We start from the raw sequence: 24,767 nt of genomic DNA, 5'->3' as shown, positions 1-24,767 counted from the left end.
GAACATAGCAGTAGTCAGTTTTAAAGAAATAGAAATAATATTACTAAAAATTTTTTAAGGTACATTAATTAATATGTTGAATTTTTTTAGAAGATAAATGTTGTAAAAGCAACATACTATTTGATAGGTTAGGAATGTGTTTTATAGTGTTTTGATTTTTTTAATCTCATTTTTTCTATTTTGCATATTTTGCAACATATGTCTTATCCAAATACACACATCTTATTTTGTACTAAAATTCTTACTCTATCAAAAGTATTTGGCCACGTAATAAAGGATTTTTAAATATTTGAAATAATGCTGAGATTAATAAATGCAATCTATTGGGCATGATATTACAACTTTTATAAATATTAAGAAACAGCTATGGCCCATCCCAGGTATCAACTTCTTCAGTAACAACAACAGCTCTTCAAGACTTTAACTATCTTTCTTCTTTGTCTCTTGTATTTTATTTTTCTAACCAGGAAAAATTTATGAAATAAGAAAAAAGATGGCATCCAGAATAAACAACAGCTTTACTTTGATCCCCAACCAGAAATATAGACGTAGCAACCGTCGATCCAGCTATTTTTCTAACACCCTTGACTCAGATTTTCAACCCTTATCAACACTTGGGAATTTTAAAGCCTTGCCATTGGAAATATTCCAAATAATCTTAAAATATTTGTCAGGTGAGGTGTGGGGACTATGATAGTTACAAAAGACATTAGTATATTTTAATTTTTCCCAAAATCAAGTTTGTCATCTAAGGCCCTGCTAAAATTTTAATGGAACTCACTTTAAGTTTATTTTCTAAGGTTCCAGCATTATTAGCTAAGAGTGTATAATGAGAAAGTAGGACACTCAAACTCTTTAAAGCTTGCCTCTAATTATAATGATATGGTACTTGATTGTTACATTCCAATATGTTTCTAAGTCATGAGGAACTGGATTTAAAACAATTAAAAATTTTTCCCTTTTTTCCCAACACTGGGTTTATTATTACTATTATTTTTATTAATGGTTAACTCATAGGCTAATAGACTGTACTAATAGTGACATTCTTGTATTTAGCTCATTCATACATATATACATATACATATATATATATATATATTTCTTTTGGTAGTGAAGGATATCAGCATGCTAAGCATGGTGTCTAAAACAGTCAGCCAGCACATTATCAATTATATCTCAACCTCATCAGGAACCAAAAGACTCTTACTGCAGGATTTTCATAACCTTGAGCTGTCTGGCAGGAGACAAGACTCTGCTATACTGGATCACTACAGATCTCTAGGTAATTTGTGTAATGAGAATTACAACTAGAACTATGCTTAATCAAGGGGATTTTATTATACAATGTTGTAATGGCCAGCAGGAAATGGAATATTTCCTAAAATGTGCCTATTTCTATGATGCTTTTATTCTTCAGTGTGAGGACTTTCTCTTAACAGTCCCTTGCATTTATCTTTTAAAGAGGAGAGGATGCAATTAAATGTAAAGTGTCATTTCATGTGGATACAATGCCACTATGCTTATTGTCTTAGGTAGCTTACCAGTTTAGGAAATTGATGTATTCTCTCTACTTCTCTTCCTGTGTATCTAATGAGTTTTATCTCTATTCCTCTTTTCTTTTTCAACCTTAATCTGGTCCTTAAAAATAGAAAAGAAATTTAAACATTGTTATGGAAGATCACTTATTCTCTTATCAGAAACTATGGCCTCCTTTTTTTAAAGTACTTTACATAATTTTTAATAAATTATGCTATAATTAAATTGACCTTGTCAAAGAAAGTGCTATTATAATCTTTCTTCCCTTGATTTGTAGTCATTTATGTCTTTCACCCCATTCATTGATTTCATTCTCCCTGAGAGTGCTATTATTAAATTTTAATTTTGACTTGAGTAATGGTACCAACTTAGTTATGAAACCACCTATGATCAACCCAAGCCTGGCAGTAAAACCAAATATCAAGGTGATGTTAGGATTTAAATAAAGGTATAATAGTAAGTAAGTGAATATCGCCTTTTAATAGCCCAAGGATGCCAGCATTAAGATAATAAAATAAGACTATAGAGATATATAAATACAGTGAAACATATATAACAAGTATATTTAATAATGCGATGAAAGATATAAAATCAAATTACAACATTGTTGGTGTCGTATTTATGATTAGGCTTAGTAAAGGCTGTAACAGAATATGACAATCACTTTTTGCTACTTCTTATAAATATCTTTGTTTCAAACATCATTAGTTTCAAGGGAAGTGGTATTTGGGTAATAGAGTTTATCCTTTGGTTTTGATCTGGAGGAACAAACTGGTGAATTCTTCTATGTGACCAAGACAATTGCTTAAACAAAAGAAAATATTAAAACAATTATATGGAAATATTAAAATATGGAAAATAGTAAAACAATTATATGCAATAAAAATGCAAATATGTGTTTACCTTAATAGCTAGATTTTTAAGTGGTTTATTCATATAATGACTTCAACTTTCCATTTAAGTTTTTTTGTTTGTTTTGTTTTTTGTTGTTTTCCATTTAAGTTTGATGTGGATACCTGGCTTATGACTGTCTCTTCAAGTAAATGTTTGATGTACCTACCTTTCTTATATTGCCATTCCTATCTGAACTGTTCTTATTTTCAGATAATAAAATAACATTTTCAGAATCCTGTGCTATGAAGATTATAAATTTTAATTTAGTTCTTCATACAAAACAGAGCAGATGGTCAGGGTGAAGAGAACGTTACGTCTGAATCTATTTTTGTAGGCAAAAAAATTAAAGAAGTTGGTCTCTAAAGAGTATAGCAGAGCACGTGTGTTAAAAAATAAATAAATAAATCAGCTAGTACTAGTTTTTTGTGACAAGTTGCAACCCTTAAAAATAGAAGTTTTATGTTTTTAGAAAAGGCAATCAGCAAACAATTATTCCCTGGCTATGATGTGCCATGGGACTAGATGCCAAAGTATAAAAGGAAAATAACTTAGCCTAAAAACCAAACACTGAAAATGTCTTTTTACATATAAAAACAAGGGGGATTTTATTTTTAAAACTCAATTCTGATAAAAAGAAAGATTAAAAAAAAAACACTCAAAAGCTCAATTCTGGCTGTGTGTTAACCAAACATTGCCGATTCTAAAAGTAAATTAGATTCCATAGATTCTACAGAATTATATAAAGTAGTTACGTTAAAAATAAAATGCAAAGAAAATGAAAACTGAATAAAGTCATGGTATTCAGTGATATTCAGATATATATTTTTAGTTTGAGAACATTTGCCCTTATAGGAATGTTAACCATGTATTGCCATTTTAGGAAAACAGACTGCTTACAGTCAAAAGAAACAAATCATACACTTCCTATCACTGTAGTTGAAGTTAAACATCTCACTGGGAAATTGACGCTTTGTTTTTTTTTTCTTCTTTTTAAAACATTTGAACACAAAACCCTGATTTTACTTAGCATGGAAATCCCATAAAGGGATGTCTTCGAAGGAAGAGATAGATAATCCTATCTGGATATTTCCTATGAGCAAAAATTATTTCTAACTTCTGAAATTTTAAGTGATTTTATGACTTTAAGTTTTTGTATTTGGGGAAAGGAATATAAAATCTCTTTTTTCCATTCTTGTCATGTTTTACAGAAACAACTCTTAAACTTAACATTTGCCTTTGTAGACATGATGTTAATTTCAAGCGCTATTACAATCAATTTTCTATGGAATAAAGATAAAATCAAGTTTCCCTAGAGTATTTTTAGATTTTATTATAGTATTTTTAAAAATCTAAATAATTTTCCATGTCTGTCCCATAGGTTTCACAATTTTTTGCAGGATTTATGTCAGTGCTTCTTAGATGGACGTTAGAGTCACTTTGTAAAATCATATAAGTGCTTTGCCCCCTTTCTTCAAAACTCTCTCTTAAAAACCATATCAACTCACAGTCCACTGTGATGTACCATATTTGACTTTCAGGAAAGGTGATACATTGCTTTACTGACATTCTTAAATTAGTTGCATTGTTACTGTTGTTTTATCATGTGTGTCTCTATACTTTTGCAGGTCTACTATTTAAAAGATGCACATTGCTGTTACCCACAAAAGAAAGGCTAAAGTATATTCACAAGATTCTCTCAGAAGTAAGGTCGTACCTCTGAATAAGTTCACAAACTTGATTTCCAGTTAAGATATTTTATTAATATCTTATACTATTTTTATTTATTTTTTTGTCTTTTTTTTTAATGTTACATTCAAAAAATATGAGGTCCCCATATACTCCCCACCCCCCTCCTCCCACTCCTCCCCCCCATAACAACAACCTCCAGCATCATCATGAGACATTCATTGCACTTGGTGAATACATCTCTGAGCACTGCTCTCTTATACTATTTTTAAATCTATCTTTAGTAGGATTTCAAAAATTAGTACTAAAGGTTAATTGATGATCTAATACAGGGGTTCTTAATTCTTAACCTTTTTTGTTCTGCGGACCCCTTTGCAGTCAGGCGAAAACCACGGACCCCTTCTCAGAATGTAGCAGCAGATAGTTTTCTGTCATTCGACATCGGAGGTCAGAGAAAATAAAGATAATAAGTTGATTTTGTTCAATTCAAGCTCACAGACCCCCTGAAATTGTTGGGTCTTTTTTTTTTAAGATTTATTTAATTTATTTCTCTCCCCTTCCCCCACCCGCCCCAGTTGTCTGTTCTCTGTGCCTATTTGCTGCGTATTCTTCTTTGTCCCCTTCTGTTAGTGTCAGCAGCACAGGAATCTGTGTTTCTTTTTATTGCGTCATCTTGCTGTGTCAGCTCTCCGTGCATGTGGCACCATTCTTAGGCAGGCTGCACTTTCTTTTGCACTGGGTGGTTCTCCTTACAGGGCGCACTCCTTGTGCGTGGGGCTCCCCTACATGGTAGATACCCCTGTGTTGCAGGGCACTCCTTGCGCGCATCAGCACTGCGCATGGGCCAGCTCCACATGGGTCATGGAGGCCGGGGGTTTGAACTGCAGACCTCCCACGTGGTAGACGGACACCCTAACCACTGGGCCAAGTCCGCTTCCCTCTTTGGGTCTTTGGACCCCTGGTTAAGAACCCCTGGTCTAATATTTTACCAATTACTCAGATTATAAAACACCAAAATATAATATAGTAGTTTTTTAACTTATGATACCATTTTTATATAAAAAAGTATGTAATTCAAATTTATTAGGTTTTTTTTTTTTGTCTTACATTCTTTTATTCATTATAGTATATATACGCAGATCTGTTTTATGTACAATAATTGGTTCTATCAAATAATCATACCAAGGCATCCTGGTAGCCTTTCCCAAATCAGAATTGGGTAAAATTAGATATTTATGCACTTCAAAGGCTACCGAACACTTGAGACTTCATTACTGATTTCAGTTCTGAGGCCATACACAATTCAGAATATACAATAAATGGGTTAAGGCGAGATAAGTGGGCTGAAAGAAACCACAGGATTCAGAACAATTAAACTGTGTATTTCACTTGCTAATTAGAGCCATAACGTGAACAGCGAATACTGTACTCATCTCATAGCTCTTTTTTTGTAACATGAGGGGCTACTGGACATTTAAGGTGACTGTACCACGGGTGGGGAAACAGCCGGTGTGGTCGGCTGGAGGCTTCGCCAAGGGCTCACTGCTTCTCTGTCTCTTCTTTCTTGGGTTCTTGTTTCAGTTTGTAATCAGCCAGCGCAGCCTTGATTGCATCTTCAGCCAGCATTGAGCAGTGCAGTTTCACAGGAGGAAGGCAGAGTTCCTTGGCGATATCTGTGTTTTTGATGGTCAAGGCTTCTTCAACTGTTTTCCCTTTCACCCATTCAGTGGCTAATGAGCTGGAGGCAATAGCAGAACCACAGCCAAATGTTTTAAACCTAACATCCACAATCTTCCCTTTTTCATCCACTTGAATCTGTAATTTCATTACATCACCACAAGCTGGAGCCCCCACCAATCCAGTTCCAACATTTTTAGATGTCTTGTCAAGGGACCCCACATTTCTAGGGTTTTCGTAATGATCAACAACCAGTCATTACGTAAAGGGAAGACCCTTTTCGGAAATGGATTTTTCTCATGAATGGTGCTATCGATCCTTCCCTGAGGACTTGGAGTTTTCTCTGCCTTTCGGGCTCAGTTGTTCGGGAGACTGAACCACGCGCCGGATCAGGCTAGGCAGTGGGGTTCGTTCCAAGAAATCACTTTGACCTTCTAAACATGGCTCCAAATCCTAATCATAAATTTATTAGGTTTTTCAGAGTATAAAAGTATTTTTACCCCACATGGAAATCCTGAGGATGTTTTGAAGTGGTGATTTAGATATTTTATTAAAGTGAAATAATTTCTGGATGTTAAAATCTTATTGTTTAAATGTATAAAAATATAGGAAGGTATTTTTAATATATAAAATTATTAACTGTTTATGCTAAAAGACTTGAAAATATATTATCAGTGTGTTTGGGCATAGACTCCAGATAAGGCTTTCAGTTTTACTCTACAAACTCAGACATCTGACTCTGATGGTTCAATTCTGCAAGCAATATATGCCAACTGTTTCTGATGCAGTGACTTTTTTCACATCAGTATTTGCATGAATTCAGATCTATATTATTGCAACAGTTTCCCAGCTGATCTTCCTGTCATCCATTTCTTCCCTGTCTAATCCATTCTATACACTAAATCAAGGTTACTATTCCGAAAGCATCACTTTTGTCAGGTTAACTTTCTGGCTTAAAAATCTTTTAGTGACTACTTAATTTTAGCAAAATAAGGTCCAGACTCCATAGCTGGCATTTAAGGTTCTCCCTACTAATGCATCCTTGCTCTGAGTCTAATTAAGCTGGTCGTATCTTTCTTGCCTGAATAAATCTTGTTTATTTCTACTTTGATATGATTTGTCCTTATTGTTTCCCTCACCAGTCCTTTGTATTTGTTATATATGAATACTAATACTTTAAGACGCTTATCTCACATCCTTCATAAGCTTTCCTGATCAGTCCCAAATTTATCTTTTCCCTGTTTTCATATAGTACCTGAAATCGTGTTTTAGTCTTTTTAGCATTTATACATATTCTAACCTGAATTATAATAATTTCATGTGTATATCTTATTTTCCTAAATAAATTTTTGTGTTTTTAAAAGATTTTTGTTATGTTTCCAAAATATATTTTGAGTTCCTTTGGGACAGAGACTTGTTTTATATTTCTTTTGTAATCCCCACCTGTGTAACATAATGCTAATCAGAATATCTATTGGAAAATTCCTTCTTATTTCCATTAAAGTTGAATGTCAAATCATGGAGAGTTCCACTGAAAAGGAAGAATTAACAGTTTTCTCTTTACAGGTTTCATGTTTTAAGTTCAATGGCTGTGCAGTTCCTATGCAGTGTTCAGGATTACCATGTTACGGCATGTTTTTACAGGTACTGTTTTTAATTAAAGAAGGAAAGGAATGCTTTTAGAACTGTTAATTAGTAAAGTATGTAAATCTATCTTTTCATAGGTTAGTGGAAGTTATAATATTTTTAGAGAGTAAAATAAAATTATAAAGATTTGAGAATGTATTAATCTAATACTGTGTTTGTTACCTCAGATTTTCTTCTTGAATTTCTTACTGATGAGAAATGTTTAATATTTATTTACTCTATACTAATGTCCTCAAAGTTTCCAGTCTGTTGTAAAGACTAGAAATATTATGGGTTTACATATATATACATAAAATGAGTTTAAAGACTTGAGCTAGTTATTTAAGCTGTGATTTTAGAATCAGCTGTATGATTTTTTCAATGTTCTTTTTCAACTGTATGGTTTTAAGAACATTACTAATCTGTTATTATAAACAAAGAAGGTAATAATAACTAGCATTTAATGAGCCCTTTCTCTATGCCACACACTTTTCAAAGCAGTTTACATGTATTAACTAATTTAAAACTTATGAGGCAGAAGAGGAAACCAAGACACAAAGAGGTAAAGTAATTTGCCTAAGGCTAAACAGCTAATAAGTAGGTGGTGGAACTCTGAACCAACCCTTTTAAGCACTACTTTACTGCTTCTTGAAGTAAAAACTACATAAATAAAGGGAGTGTAGTTAAGGACATATAATTTAAAAGTTGCTTCCAAATTAGAAGAAAATTATACATTTGTGAGGGCTTCCCCCTGAATTCTCAGATTCTTAGGGATGCTGTGGGACTATAGCTTTCTGTCCCTGCTGTTCTGTGAAGAAAACCCTCCACTGGCCTGCCTTCCTCTTCTTCTTGGTCTTTTGAGGACCTGGGGTGTCTTTGTATCTTTCATCTCATCAATTGTTTGGCACCTGGGAGAATGTGATTTTATATCTCAGCTTGCCAGCCACCATCTGCTAGAAGCCGAAATTCTAAAGGCTTAGGCCCTCTTTCTAGCCCTTTTTCAAGTCAAATTTTTTAAAAATTTGTTTTTGTTTCATTGGAATGTATAATAAATACACATGTACTCATGTAAAATTCACAAGGTACAAAATGGTATAAAATGAAGAGTCTCCCTCCCAGGCCTGTCCCTCATCCACTGAGTTCCTGTCACCAAAAGTAACCACTGTTAACAGTTTCTTTTATCCTTCCAGAGAGAATAAGATTAATTTTTAAACTGTTGCACTCCAGGCAACTGTTTCAGAAGTTAATTATGTTGGTATACCATTTGAATCTCCTTTCCATGTATATTTGTCCATTCTAGTAAAGATAATGCTTCAATTTTGTTCTAATCATTTCATCCAAATGTCATAAATAAATTCCATTTGTCACATTAAAATAACATTTTCACTTGTAAACAATATCATAAATGATACCTAGAGGTGATCAAAGGCATTCTACTATGATCACTGGAACTTCACTTTAAAACCGAGACACATTGTGGTTGTGAGCCAGATATCTATAGCTGTTTTCTAGAGCTTTGGCCTTACATTGTTATTTTCCTCATACTTTCAGAGCTCAGGATTCAGTTCCATTTAGAAGTCTTCTAAAAAATATACTCTCTTTCCCAACCAAAAATAAACTGAATTTTGGAGCATTTCTAGGTCTTGATTATGAAATATTTTTTACTAATTCATACAGTTCTATGTTAGATAAAAATTACACATCACCTTGATCATGTTTGACAACAATTATACTCATAAAACAATAGTGACTAACATTTTGATTTGATGTTATAAACATTTACAATGTTTCCTTTATTTTATTATCTTCAGACCTTAACAGCAGGTTGGGATGAACTCGAGTGCCATCGTGTTTATAACTTCTTATGTGAGCTAACTAATCTTTCTCGTAAGATGCAGACTGTTGTCTTCAATAAACCAGGTAACAAACTACAAGTCATAGAAAACATTGTGCAGAGTTCAAATATTAAAAATGCAGAGTTCAAACATGTATGTAAAAACAAATTATGGCAGACATAGGTAGTAAGAAGACAAAGAAATTTAAGGGGATTGATAAACACTGAATTCTATAGTAGGGCAAAAGGGGCATATAACTGGAGACAGAGAAGTACTCAGAGGGCTTCAACAGTATTGTTCAGGCTTTATTCCTTAAACTGGGTGGTGTGTACAAACATGTTCATTATAGTACTATTTAACCTCTCTATATACCTGCAGAATTTCATGTTTTTAAAATTATGGTACCCCACAATGAGTGCAAGAAGACAGGTACAAGAATGATCATTGCAGCCTTCTTGTAACCATGAAAAGGTGCAGACAACCTAAACACCCAATGTCAGGGTGATGGATAAATGAATTATGGTATATTCATGCAATTAAAACCATCAATATTTAAAATTAATTAACTAGAGCCATGTGTATTGATAGAAGTAAATCTCAAAACATAAAATTGAGAAAAAAACAATTGTTGAAGAATACTTTCAGCATGATACCATTTATATACATATTGAAATGCAAAACAAGACTATATATTCCTTATAGTTACATACATATGTTAAAAAGTATAAAAACATGGTTGGGAATATTATAAACCCAAATATGGGTTGGTGATAGCCTCTGGGGTAGGAGAGGAATGGGATCGGGGAATGATCTGGGGAAGGAGAGGAATAGGTTTGGGGAATGATATACAAAATCTGTAATTTTTAATTTCTTTTTAAAAATCTGAAGCATAGATAGCAACAAGTAAAGCTTTGACAAAGTAGGTGACTGGTACCTAGTATTTGTTATAGTATCTCTGCTATTCTGTCAGTTTGAAATATTTTGTTATTTAACAAATTGTGGCTCAAAAAGGCAGATTGAGAAACCCAATGAAACATTTATCATTCCCCTCTCTTTATGAAAATTTTTATTAGCTCCCTGCTGTCTTCAAAATAAAGTCCAAACTATTTATACTGACCTTCGCATTCTGGTCCCAGCCTACTCTTTTGAATTTATTGCCCACTACTCTCTGTAACAATAGAACATAGTTATATTGCTCTATTTGCTGTATCTCAGACACCTCTTACATTTTTCTACTCAGGACCTTTTTTATTCTATCTCTGTTTTCTTGAAATACCATCTCTCTGACCCAATTTGCTTGATAGCCTCTGTAAAGCCTTTCCTGATCTCCCCAGCCCTACAGTAATCTCTCCTCTAAACTTCTGTATCACTTGGCTTAACACACCAGGGGGTACTGATATATGGCCTTAGATCATTAGTAGGCTTTTCATTTATACTTGTCTTATCTACTTAACAAAATTGTACATTTCTAGAGGAAAAGGACTTTGATTTACACTTTTTCGAGCCTCATATTTGTTGATTAATTGAAAAGGAAATAGAAGTTTAGTAATCTATTCTTCTGAATAGTGCCTGGCACACTGCTTGTTCAAAGAAGGATTTCCTGAGATCTGCCACACATAAGGCTCTGTAAACAAGACAGACCTAGAGCCTTTCTTCTTGGAGCTTGCATTTTAGTTGGAAGAAAGACAATAAACAAAATAAGTGCAGATTGTAGAAAGTGTTATGGAAGAAACAGTGCTTGCTACATAAAAAACAGGGATATGATATGTGAATATATCTCAATAAGACTGCTTAATAAATAAATAATTGTGCAAGAATAGCCAGAAGTAGCAGCTATGTACAGCAGGGGAAACAGATTGAGAGGTGAAGAATTTTCTTGTTCATGTCTCTGTTTTTTGCTTATTACTATTATTATTGAAATAATGAAAATGGTTTAATGATGATTAAAGTGATAAATGCACAAATGTGTGATTATATCAAATACCATTAATTGAACACTTTGGATGAATAGTTTACTTTATTAATATGTATCAATAAAATTGATTTGTTTAAAAAAAGAAAAAAGCAACCAAGAAAAAAAAACAGGGAGAAGAAGTTCCAACTTTAACTAGGGTTGCTAGGGAAGATCTGTCTGAGGAGGTAAAATTTAATCTGATCCCTGAGGATTAAGAAAGAACCACCCATGGTAAGGACCCAAGTAGAAGAATCCAGGCATAAAGTACATGGAATACAAAGTTCTGAGGCACAAAAGAGTTTGATGTGCTTTAGGAACTTTCAGAAGAACAAGGTGACCAGAGTAAGGGAGGTGGACAGTGGTGAGATATGAGAGACTAGATTACCAAAGTCTTGTGACCATGGTTTAGATTTTATTCTAATTCAGAAAAGCAAGATGGATCCAAACTTACATTTTAAAAGACCATTTCAGGGGAGTGAATGTGGCTCAAGCAGTTGAACGTTTGCTTCCCAGGTTCAGTTCCTGGTGCCTCCTAAAGACAAAAAACCCACAAACAACAAGCAAACAAATGAGAAAATGAACTCAAGGGAACCGATGTGGCTCAGTGGTTGAGTGCTGGCTTCCCACTCACAAGGTCCCTGAGTTCATTCCCTGGCCCAAGTACCTCAAAAAAAAGACCACTTATTTCAGCTGTTGAGTGCTAAATGGGTAGGAGAGGCACAAGAATGGATGCATATAGACCAATGAGAAAGGCCCATAATTGTGATTAATAATCCAAAATTTTTATGGAGGAAAATGAATACAAAACTTATTGAAGATATATGTCTTTGACCTTTCTCTGCATTTATTTCTTTTGAAATCCAAAATTTTATAAGATTCTGGTAAACATAAGCATGTCTCTTTTTTTTTTTTTGAGATTTTTTTTTAAGTTATTTCTACCTCTCCCCCCATTGTCTGCTCTTTGTGTCCATTCACTTTGTGTTCTTCTGTATCCACTTGTAAGCTTATCGGCAGCACTGGGAATCTGTATCTCTTTTTGTTGCATCATCTTGCTGCATCAGCTCTCTGTGTGTGCGGCACCACTCCTGAGCAGGCTGAACTTTCTTTCACGCTGGACAGCTCTCCTTACAGGGTGCGCTCCTTGTGTGAGGGATTCCCCTACATGAGGGACACCCCTTCGTGGCACGGCTGTCCTTGCACGCATCAGCACTGCAGATAGGCCAGCTCATCACATGGGTCAGGAGGCCCTGGGTTTGAACCCGGACCTCCCATGTGGTAGGTGGACGCTCTATCCTTTGAGCCAAGTCCACTTTCCCCTAGCATGTCTTTTGTTTGTTTTTTTAAGATTTATTTATTTAATTTCCCCCCTCCCCTGGTTGTCTGTTCTCTGTGTCTATTTGCTGCGTCTTGTTTCTTTGTCCGCTTCTGTTGTCGTCAGCGGCACGGGAAGTGTGGGCTGCGCCATTCCTGGGCAGGCTGCTCTTTCTTTTCACGCTGGGTGGCTTTCCTCACGGGGCGCACTCCTTGCGCGTGGGGCTCCCCGACGCGGGGGACACCCTTGCGTGGCACGGCACTCCTTGCGCGCATCAGCACCCTAGCATGTCTTTTGATTGACTCATTATTCAAGGTATTAAATATAAAACAGGAAGGTTAGGGCCAGTAGATAGTCAAAGCCATGAAGTTAGAGCAGTTTAAGAACAGATAATCTCTTGGTTACTTTCTATTTAGAAACCCAATTTCAGGTCACTATTTAACCACAACGGTTAATTTTTTGCTTTGATTGTTCTCTAATATGCACATCAACCTTTTAGAAAGATAGGTTTACAATTCTGTCTTCATAGGCAGTGCCCGGAAACTGGAGTTAAGGATCAGGCTGTACTGTAGAAATGTCCTACTTGATCACTGGACACATCGAAGTGACTCTGCTTTTTGGTTGACTCGTATATTAAAACCATGGCCAATGGTGAATCAGGCAAGATTACTATTTATCATCTTCGGGCCAGTATCTCCTCATGATGGTGAGCACCCATTTTTTCAGGGATGTATGTAATATACCTGGTTAATTAGGAAGCATATCTCTTTATAATCTGGACAATTTCATTACTCATAATGACTAAACTGTGTTTTCATGATTGATGTATACTACTTAATTTGTGCATAACTGAAGCTTCTAGTGTATCTACACTACCTAAAATAGATGCTTTTTATTTTTAAATATCATCTTAACTCGAGATTCTATTTGTTACTGGTGGAGACTAATGGTCAAACAAAGCAGCCATCAAAATTGCTGTTTAATTTTGTATATGTAGTTTGGTTTTTGCAATTTTTTTTGCCTTTCTAGTCAAGTTTTACATTTCTTTTGTTTACATTGACTGTGTCAGTTCAGTAGTCTGCCAGCTTAAAGTATGTTGACTAGCAGCAGGAAATAAAAATGGGATTAAAAATTTGTTGTGTCTAATCAACAAAGAAAATTGGTCATAGGGGAGCGGGTATAGCTCAGTGGTTGAATGCCTCCTTCCCATGTATGAGGTCCTAGGTTCAATCCCTAGTAACTACTTCAAAAAAAAATTGGTCGTAGGTGAATAATCAAAAGTTGATTAATTCCTTTCTTCTGATATAAATGATTGAAAGAGTCTCAAATATAGCATGCTTTTTTGCGGGAAGGATATCAATACATTTTAATTTATTTTAGATAAGATTACATCAGTTATTTATTACAGTTTCTGTTATGGGGGTAACATTATCTGTGAACTAGAAGCACTATTCTGCTTGATGAAACTACCTCTTCCTTCCTTCATTTAGCTTTTGTTACTATACTTTATGACATCAGAGATATTAAAATTTATACACTGTAATCAGAATTAATCTTCCATTACAAAAGTTAAAATGAAAGTAGTGTATATAAGCAATGGGATTTCATTTTCGAATCCAATTTGATATTTAGTTAATCCATGAAGTTTTTATTACAAAGCCCACTATCCTATCATAGCCTAATTTTTGTTTCAATTATCATTCAGGACAGGTGGTTTGGCAGAAAATGATAGAAGGACCTACAGATGAATCCAGTCTGAAAGGTTTGGCTGATGCCATTAAATTACTATATGACACAGCCACTAAAGAGTGGACAGCAGATGATGTCATCAGTCTTGTAGATGAACTGTCAGGTAAAAATATATATTTATCAATATAGAATAATAGAAGTTTATTATTAGAATGCAATTATAAAATTTTAGGAGTAACTCCAAATGAATTGTCTGTTGGAAATCAATAAAGGCCCTAAAATATTTTTAGCGTTTGGCTTTGTGTTTGAAGAGAATGCTTATAATCAACTTACTTTCTTTCAATTATCAATTTTTATATGTACAAATATTATTTTTATTTGAAAGTTTCACAATTTAATTAGCTCAATTATTTCCATTTTGCAAATTCTCAGAAACATCCTTGTAGGTTATGTAAGAAGGAGTAGTTCTTTCTATTTGGTACAAGAGAAATGAAACCGTTTTTTCCATTCCTGCATAATTCTTTAGATTTTGTAGTTTTCAAAGCTTCTTTCCTTATATACGATTAAACCATCTTGCCTTCTGGTCTGTTGGAGGGAAAATTGCTTTTACTATATTGCTAGTACATGTAAGAGCCACATGACATGGCAACAATCTCTATCTCTGATTGAATACTGTAAATGAAAAACTAAAGCATTTTTCCTGAGGTTTTCCCTTAGCACTAATTGTATTTCCAATAAAGTGATACACTGTTGGATATGTTTAATGATATTTACTATGCTATTGTGTAACTTCTCATTAAGTAACTCTTCTTGCTCTACTAAAAGTGGTTCCCCGTGAGTGGCTTCTGGAGAATAATGCACGTCTCCTAATCCTAAGTGGGAATAACATCTGTTTCACTTTCATGGCTAGTAAAGCTGTGAATGGACGGGCCATTGAATTGGCAAGGCTGATAGTCTTCTTGGCTTTGGTAAGTTTTTTCTTCTAGAACATTGTTTAACATTAAAGTTAACTTATTGAGGAGCTACCCTGAAGAAACTGAAATGTGCACAAAACATTTTGAAAGAACATGTATTTAAGTATATATTTTTAATGTTCCTTTTTAAAACTATTAAAATATATGCAATAAGTAATTGTATTTGAAAACATATCTCTCCCCATATCACATCTAGATTGTCATTACACAGCTCTGCCAAGTTACATTCCTTTTTTAAAAATTCCATTTAAAAAGAAAAAGCATCCCTTTTGATTTTGGTGGGGGTAAGGAGAATGTAGAAATAAATGGGGGCACAGCTGAAACAAGATTGGTCATTGTTAGAACTAAAACTTTCACTATTTGTTGATGATATGATCATATATCTAGAAAATCCTAAAAAAAAAAACAGAACAAAGCTACAAAAACTAATAGATGAGTTCAGCAAAGTGGCAGGATACAAGATTAATACACAAAAATTAGTAGCATTTCTATACACTACTGATGAACAATCTAAGGAGGAAATCGGGGGAGGGGGGGAATCCATTTAAATAGGCACTAAAAGAATCAAATATTGGGAAACGGACTTGGCCCAGTGGTTAGGGCGTCCGTCTACCACATGGGAGGTCCACGGTTCAAACCCCAGGCCTCCTTGACCCGTGTGGAGCTGGCCCATGCGCAGTGCTGATGTGTGCAAGGAGTGCTGCCCCACGCAAGGGTGTCCCCCGCGTAGGGGAGCCCCACGCTCAAGTAGTGCACCCGTAAGGAGAGCCGCCCAGCGCGAAAGAAAGTGCAGCCTGCCCAGGAATGGTGCCGCCCACACTACCCGTGCCGCTGACGACAACAGAAGCAGAGAAAGAAACAAGATGCAGCAAATAGACACAGAGAACAGACAACGGGGGGGGGGGGGGGGGGGGATTAAATAAATAAATAAATCTTTTAAAAAAAAAGAATCAAATATTTAGGAATAAACTTAAAGACATAAAGTGCCTGTATTCGGAGAACTAGAAAACATTGCTAAAAGAAACCAAAGAAACCTTAAATTAATGGAAGGACAGGATAGTTAGAAGACTGACTATCGTTAAGATGTCAGTTCTACCCACACTTATTTACAGATTTAATGCAATTCTAATAAAAATCCCAGAAAGCCTTTTTGCAGAAATGGAAAAGCCAATTATCGAATTTGTTTAGAAAGGTAAGGGACCCTGAATAGCCAAAAATGAAGTCGGAGGACTATTACTTAGCTACAGTGGTAAAAATAACATGGTACTAGGGAAGCAGATTTGGCTCAACTGATAGAGCGTCTGCCTGCCATATGGGAGGCCAGGGTTCAAACTCAGAGCCTCCTGACCCATGTGGTGAGCTGGCCCACGCGCAGCGCTGCTGCGCGCAAGGAGTGCTGTGCCACACAGGGGTGTCCCCCCTGCGCAAGGAGTATGCCCCTCAAGGAGAGCTGCCCCACGCGAAAAATGCACAGCCTGCCCAAGAGTGGCACCGCACACACAGAGAGCTGACGCAGCAAGATGACACAACAAAAAGAAACACAGATTCCCGGTGCAGCTGACAAGAATGCAAGTGGACAAAGAAGAACACACAGTGAATGGACACAGAGAGAAGACTACAGGACGGGGGTGGGGGGGGAGGGGAGGAAGGGGAGAGAAATAAATAAATTTTTTTAAAAAATTGCAATGAGATACCACTCATACCTTATAGAATGGCCATTATTAAAAAAAAAAAAAAACAAGTGTTGGAAAGGATGTGGAGAAACAGGAACACTCCTTCACTGTTGGTGGGAATGTAGAATGGTGCAACCTCTGTAGAAGACATTTTGACAGAACCTCAAGAAGCTGATTATAGAACTGCCATATGATCCTGCAATACCATTACTAGAAATAATATTTAGGAGAACTGAAAGCAAGGACACAAACTGAAATCTGCACACCAATGTTCATAGCAGCATTATTCACAGTTGCTGAAATACGGAAACAGCCCAAGTGTCCATCAACTGATAAACAACATGTGGTATGCACATACAATGGAATACTACTGAGCTGTAAGAAGAAAGAAATCAGGGTTCATGTGACAACATGAATGAACCTAGAGGATATTATGTTGAGTGAAATCAGCCAGACACAAAAGGACAAATATTGTATGGTCTCACTAATATGAACTAAATACCATGAGTAAATTCACAGAGGTAAACTCTAGAGTGTAGGTTACTAGTAAATAGAATGTGGGTTGAGAGTGGGAGCTGATGCTTAATGTATACAATGTTAGTAAAAAGGTTAATTGTAAAAGTGTGGGGTTGAATAGAGTTGATAGTAACACATTATAGTGACTATAACTAACACTGATGATTTATAAATATGATTGTGACTGAGAGAGGTAGTTGTAGATACAAATGTCATTTGAAAGGAAACTAGATAATCTAGAGAATGTATAACAGTGATTTCGGTCATGGATGAAGATTGTGGTTAATAGTATAAATAGAATAAAAAATTTAAAAATTTAAAAAATTTTAAAAATTAAAAAGGAATGCTCTAATTTTATAAAGTGCTAAGAAATCTGGTAATACACAGGAAAATTACAACTAATGTAATTTATGGACATAATTAACAGTAATATTGTAATATTTTGCAGCAATGGCAGGAAGATATTATTTCAATATTAAGGGATAACAATGGGGTATGGGATTTTTCCTTTTGGAGTAATGAAAACATTCTAAAATTGACTGAGGTAATGACAGCACAACTCTGGGATGAAAATGAGAGCCACTGAGTATACCTTTTAATGGATTGTACAAAGAATGGGACTTTATAACATAGGGAATCCAGTGGTGGATAATGGACTGTGGTTAACAGGACAAATATGAGCATGTTCTCTCATGAACAATAACAAATATATAACACTAATATAGGGTGTTAATAATTGGGTGGGTTGGGGGGAAAATACACCAAATGTAAGATATGGGCTATAGTTGGTAGTAATATTTTGACAATGCTCTTTCATAGTTTGTAACAAGTGTTTCACAGCAATGCAAGCTATTGGTGGCAGGAAGACGTATGGAAGCATTGTATAATGTTCATGTTTGTTTTGTAAATTCACAAATTTTACTATTATTGTTTATGTTCATGTATGAAAGATATACTTCAATAAAATTTTATTTTAAAAAAAGATTGGTCATTGCTGAAGCTAGGATATGAATACTAGGGTTTCATTATATGATTCTCTACTTTTGCATATTTAAAATGCTTTAAAAAATTTTTAATTGTAAAACATATTTAATATTCAGTCACTTAATATAAATGCATTGAATGCTTACTGTGGGCCATAAATTTTATGGAATTCTAGGACTATGGAAATTAATAGGACACCACCTCTGACCCCAAGCTGCTTACCATTTTTTAGGAGATATCAAATATATATAAATAAATTGCAATTCAGTAAGTTAAGTGTAAAAATGTCTGTACAAAGGAGGATCACTAGAAGATGGTGAAGTAAGTAGGATGCTCCAAAAATCAGTTCCTCCACCAAAACAACTATTGAACTGCAAGAACCTGTCTGAATCAACTATTTTGAAACTCTGGTCTCTAGTGAAACACTGTGCAGTATCCAGGGAAGTACTGGAGGAAGAGGCAGGTAAATTGCTGTAAACATCAGTGAATTTCCACCCACTGTGCAGTGGCTGTCATTCCATATGCCCCAACCACATACCAGGTAGCAATGGGGACTGCAAACCTGGCTTCTGGTGCAACTTGCTGCTGCCAGAGTGGCTATAAGAACCTAGTCCTCCAAAGTCCAGGGATGTGTGGTCTGATCATTGATCACTGCTTTGGATCAGCTACTTCAGATTTCTGGGGGGTAGTCTCCAATTATGGCCATTGTTCCAAACTCCCTCTGGCAAATGTGATAGAGTCTTAAAGTTAGCAGTCTTTCTTTTCTCTTTCCATTCCCTGTTTGGAAACAAAAATAGTTCAGAAATGTCAAAAGTGATGGCTCCAGCCCTTAACAACAACAGCAACAAAATTGACAGAGGAGTGGGAGAACTAAATTTCCAGAGTTTTAACAACATAATACTCAGAAAGTCCAGTTCTTAACAAAGTAGTACAAAACATATAAGAAACAGGAAAATATGGCCCATCGCAGGAAAGAGACTTTGCCATTCATGGGAAGGCTCAAACCATTGGTAAGGAAGTTGAAACATTGAAACTATTAGTCAAATACTTTAAATCAACTGTCTTAAATACGTTCAATAAGCTAAAGGAATTGATATACAAAAAACTAAAGGAAATTAGGGAAATTCTGTCTAAACAAAATAAAGAGTTGGAAATTATAAGAGGGAACCAAACAAAATTTTGGAGCTACAAAGTATAGTGATTGAAGTGAAAAACTCATTAGATGGATTCAACAGCAGATTTGAACAGGCATATGAAAGGATCAGCAAACTTGAAGATGACAATTTAAATTATCCAACATGAACAGAAAGAAAAAATGAAGAAAAATGAGTAGAACCTGAGGGACCTCTGGGATACCATCAAGCATACAAGCATACATATCATATATGAAATAATTAGAATAAGCAAATTCATAGACAGAAAACATAATAGTAGTTATTAAGGGGGGGAGTGGGAAATGGGGAGTTATTGCTAAATGAGTATGGATTTTGGTTTGGGATGATGAAAATTTTCTGGAAATAGTGAAAATTACACAGTATTGTCATGGTACTTAATGTCAAAGAATTGTCCACTCAAAATCGTTAAAATGAATTTTATATTATGTATATTTCACCACAATTAAAAATTAATTATAATAGAAATATATGTACAAAAAGGCCCACATAGACATAGCAGAGAGGAGGGAATACCTGAGGTGGGAGTAGAGCATAGAAAAGTATTCCCAATCCTGATAGATATGGGTTTTAAAAAATGAATAGGAGGAATTTGTCAGGCAGATAGAGGAGAGCAAATTATTTAAGGAATCAGAAACAATATGTGCAAAAGAAAGTGGAAAAGCATAGCCATTTTCAGGGGACTCTAAGAAGTTCAGTATTATTTCTAAAGAATAAAATGCAGAAAAGAAGTAAGAGGAGATTAGGTTATATTGGAAGGGAGAAAGGGAGAGACTTGATAAGGTTTTGTGTTTTGGGACGGTCACTTTAGCAGTGCTATAGCAAATGGAGAGGAAGGGGTAGAGAAACCTCTAGAAAACCTCTAACATCTCAATTCTGATCATTAATTTTCTCTCATTTGCCTCAGAGTTATCATCTTTTTTCTTTTTTTTTTTAAAGATTTTTAATTTATTTCTCTCCCCTTCCCACCCCCCACCCCAGTTGTCTGTTCTCTGTGTCCATTTGCTGTGTGTTCTTCTTTGTCCTCATCTGTTGTTGTCAGCGGCACGAGAATCTGTGTCTCTTTTTGTTGCGTCATCTTGCTGCATCAGCTCTCCGTGTGTGCAGCACCATTCTTGGGCAGGCTGAACTTTCTTTTGCGCTGGGTGGCTCTCTTTGCACGTGGGGCTCTCCTACATGGGGGACACCCCTTTGTGGCAGGGAACTCCTTACGCGCATCAGCACTGCACATGGGCCAGCTCCACATGGGTCAAGGAGGCGCGGGGTTTGAACAGCAGACCTCCCATGTGATAGGTGGATGCCCTATCCATTGGGCCAAGTCTGCTTCCCAGAGTTATCTTCTTTTCATCTTCATTTACTAATAATGTTCTTAAATCATCATATGTATGGGGTAAGTTATCTCCCAAAACAGATTGCAAGCTCTTTGAAATCCAGGACTGTATCATTTATTTCTTTCATAGTACCTGGTACAGTGCTTTACACATAGTAGGCACTCAATAAATCTTTCCTATCAGATTGATATTATTTAATTATACTACTATATAGTATATTTTCATGCTGTACTTTCTTTTTTTTTTGGTCCCAATATACCCCCCACCCCCCTCACCCCACTCCTCCCCCCATAACAACCTCCTCCATCATCATGAGACATTCATTGCACTTGGTGAATACATCTCTGAGCACCGCTGCACCTCATGGTCAATGGTCCACATCATGGCCCACACTCTCCCACAGTCCACCCAGTGGGCCATGGGAGGACATACAATGTCTGGTAACTGTCCCCTCAGCACCACCCAGGACAACTCCAAGTCCCGAAAATGCCCCCACATCACATCTCTTCCTCCCACTCCCTACCCCGAGCAGCCACCATGGCCACTTTCTCCACACCAATGCCACATTTTCTTCAATTATTAATCATCATGCTGTACTTTCATTTCTGCAAGTTAAGATGGCCATTTAGAGTGTTAGTAAATATACCTTTTACCTTTCAGTCAGTTTTATCTATGGACATATAATCTTTACTTTAAATAGTTACCTTTTAAATAATGGAGAAACAAATATTCCCTAAAACTTTCATGATAAAAAGTTGATAATATGTAGAATTCTCTTGCTTACTGAAATTGCCTATTTGTCTATCACCCTCATTGGGTTCCTTGAGAACAGGGGCTGTGTCTTTATAGTTCAGCTCATCACTGTATTGCCAACTCCTAACAGGTGCTCAGTAAATATTTATATATGAGTAAAGGAATGTTATATTATTGCATTATTTTCAGTAATTGTTTTCAATATTAGTTCTTGCATTAATAAATAATAGTCTGTGATATTCTTGAACCAGGCTTTTATTTATGCCACATATTTTCCCTCTAAAGCTCATCACTTGAAAGCAAAGAATTATTAGATATAAGAGCTTTTCCCATGTATAGAGTCAATATAGTATATTTGTGATAGTTATTTAATCTTGTCGTAAAAATCATTGACAATACCTTATTTTCAAATTCTAGAGTTTTCTTCACATGCGGGTCTACTTTAATGCTATGTATTTCTAAATCAGGTGTGTGAGAAAGAACTATACTGCATGGACTGGGCAGTTAAAATGATGCAAAAAGTCTGTAAAGTTTTTAGCACTCCAGTGGAAAGAAATAACTTCCTTCAAAATGTGGCAAGTGCATTTGCATGTGTTATAATGGAAATGCTGCAGTCAGTTATGTCTGGTGAGTACTCATGTAGATGATGCACAGGTATGAGTAAAAATACGTTCTAGTTTCCACTTAAGACTAGTGTAGATATTTTATTGATTGATTGATTGATTGATTGATTAGGAGGCACCTAGGGTTGAGTCTGAGGCTTCGTACATGGGAAGCAGGTGCTACATCTGTTTCCTAGACATCTATTTTTGAACTAACAATAGAAGGAGTAGATATATCTTTGTTGTTTTTCCAAGGAGATATATTTATTACCTGGTTTTTGTCACTTTCAAAATCTGGTATTGGTTTTAATGAAAAATATAAAGTTGAAGAGTCTACTCTGTAGGAAGTGATTTCAGTTTTGCATGGGATAAATTTTTTTAATTATCACCATAATACCTTATATCTGGGCAGTTTTCAATACCAAAAACACTTACCTTTGCAGTTGCCTTTCTTTGACAAAAAGAAAATAATATTTACAAATATAATTTTATAATTTTATTAGTTAGCCAATATACTAATTATCCCTATTTTACAGATGAGAGAACTAAGGCTTAGAGAGATTGCCTAATTTATCCAAGGTGTTAGAATTAGAAGCAATAGATGGGCATCCTGTTCTAATTCCAGTGTTCTTATGTAATTCCATGATTTCAATGGTTAACATTGAAAAAGTCACTAGTTATTCTTCTAAAATATTTCTAGGGGAAATTGGAACACCTTATGTTTCAAATAGATCATATATTTAAAAATGTGTCATTTTCTCTTCCCTTCTCTATTCCTACATATGGCATATAGGAGACCATGATGAAGACGACAGAAGCTTTTTGAATTTGTTCCATCTTGTGCATGCACAGGCTAACTTTCATAAGGAGGTCCTGTATTTGACTATGAATACTCTCTCTACCTAAATATTCAAAAAGCCTTGCCTTTAGATAATACCTCTCTGAACTAACAATTAGAAGAGTACTGCTTTTTCACACCCAAAGAATAGCATCTATGGGACTTTTTTTTTTATCATCTAAGTAACCTAAGAATTAAAAAGATGCATAGAATTTGAGAAGCAACTGTCTATACCGTTATTAATATGAAAATAACAGGTAAACCCAAGAATGGATTGAAATTCCTGGAAAACAATCTGTGCTTCTTAGGATTTGGATAAGCCTGACACCAAACCGAAATGAAACAGTAGCTAACCAAGAATCTGGGACCAGCCCAACCTGTATGTGTGAATGGTTGAAGCAAGAGAAAATTCAGTTTTATATTTAGAGAATACCCAAAGTCACTAAATAGTATGTATCTGTTCATTTGCTTAGGTTGTGTGGACATAGCCTAGAATGTTTTCTGAAGATTTGTAATACGATGTTTTGGAATGTGTAGAATGTAAATCACATTCTTTGCCATTTTCTTGGGATACAATTACAAAGAACATTATAATTGTCTTTTGTTCATGTTTTGCATGAACTATCATAAAAAAACAGTATGTGTGCATACATATACATACATATATGTATATGTTTATGTGTATATGTATAAATATATATATATGTATATAAATTTCCTTTAAGATGAATAATATAAAAGGTCTATAAATAGAGAAAGGTATATGTTGTCTCAATACAATCAAATCATCTTTTATACTTTCCTGGGGAATAGAGTACAGCGTTGCCAATGAGGGAAAATAACAAAGTAGAAGAAAAAGTCTATTATGCTGCCAGAACAATCTTCACAAGAAATGTGTGCTTCTTTTTAAAGGTTTTCTCCTCATCTCAAGAAATGGAGCAGAGGTTTCTCTTCATTCAAGGAAATGGGTTCCAAAAAGCTTTAGGACTATTTCAGTCTGACTAGCATCTGCCACCTCCACTTTTACTATTAAAGTGAAAAACAATGACTGCTAACGAGGCTGAAATAATGCCAGAGGCCTCCTGGATCCCCCGTTTTCTTCTCCTTAGGCTTGATCACTTTGCTTCTGCTAAGGACACACTTCCCCAACTGTAAAACTCAGAGGCTGGCTTTCTTTTCCCAAACTCTTGTTTTAACTCAACTCTGGAGCTGATGAAGGGAGACACACTAGAAGACATGGAAATTACTAGTGCAAGTGGAGTGAAAATTGGGGGAAATTCTCAAGTATTTGGCAAGAGGGGCTCAATATATTAAAATGAGAGCTATAATAGGTCGAAGAGTGAAAATTGCAGAGAAAATATAAAATGTGAAAACAGGATTTTACTGTATTTCAATAACAAAACACCTCCGTTTTAGGAGGGTCAGCAATTAACATTTAAATTTTGATGAAAAGTCTGTGAAAATATCTCAAAGCATTTCAGGGAGGTAAAAAAAAGATTGTCCAACTAAAATTTCATTGATGGCAGAAAAAAAATTTTTTTCCCAGAATTTAGCATTTGCAATTTATGAAGAACCAAAGTTCTTGCTTTTATACTGGTTTCTTTTTTCTCTTCTCAATTTAAGAATTCACCCTCGACTGTTACAATGATAAAAGTTGGTGGACACCAGAATATAAAATTACACCTTTATTAGCCTTTTCTTCTCTTTCTTCCTCT

General features: G+C 35.3%; 1 protein-coding gene across 1 annotated transcript; it reads left to right on the top strand.

The window, feature by feature from the left end:
• The first annotated feature begins 485 nt into the window (after positions 1-485).
• On the top strand, positions 486-23,280 carry FBXO47 (F-box protein 47). The gene is made up of 10 exons (XM_004454939.2): positions 486-674; positions 1,112-1,282; positions 4,056-4,132; positions 7,360-7,437; positions 9,231-9,339; positions 13,050-13,226; positions 14,226-14,372; positions 15,035-15,177; positions 22,080-22,239; positions 23,008-23,280. The coding sequence occupies exons 1-10, from the start codon at positions 494-496 to the stop codon at positions 23,118-23,120; spliced, it is 1,356 nt and encodes a 451-aa protein (XP_004454996.1). The 5' UTR covers positions 486-493; the 3' UTR covers positions 23,121-23,280.
• Positions 23,281-24,767: the final 1,487 nt, after the last annotated feature.

Source organism: Dasypus novemcinctus, chromosome 21, assembly GCF_030445035.2.
Source record: "Dasypus novemcinctus isolate mDasNov1 chromosome 21, mDasNov1.1.hap2, whole genome shotgun sequence".
NCBI lineage: Eukaryota > Metazoa > Chordata > Mammalia > Cingulata > Dasypodidae > Dasypus > Dasypus novemcinctus.
The sequence above is the reverse complement of the archived record's forward strand: the minus strand, read 5'-3'. Positions and strand labels throughout refer to the sequence as shown.

Coding starts and splice junctions, on each gene's coding strand:
- FBXO47 (XM_004454939.2), top strand. CDS start 494: ATGGCATCCAGAATAAACAACAGCTTTACTTTGATCCCCAACCAGAAA. Junction 9,340..13,049: donor TGTTGTCTTCAATAAACCAG/GTAACAAACTAC, acceptor CTGTCTTCATAG/GCAGTGCCCGGAAACTGGAG. Junction 15,178..22,079: donor TGATAGTCTTCTTGGCTTTG/GTAAGTTTTTTC, acceptor TTTCTAAATCAG/GTGTGTGAGAAAGAACTATA.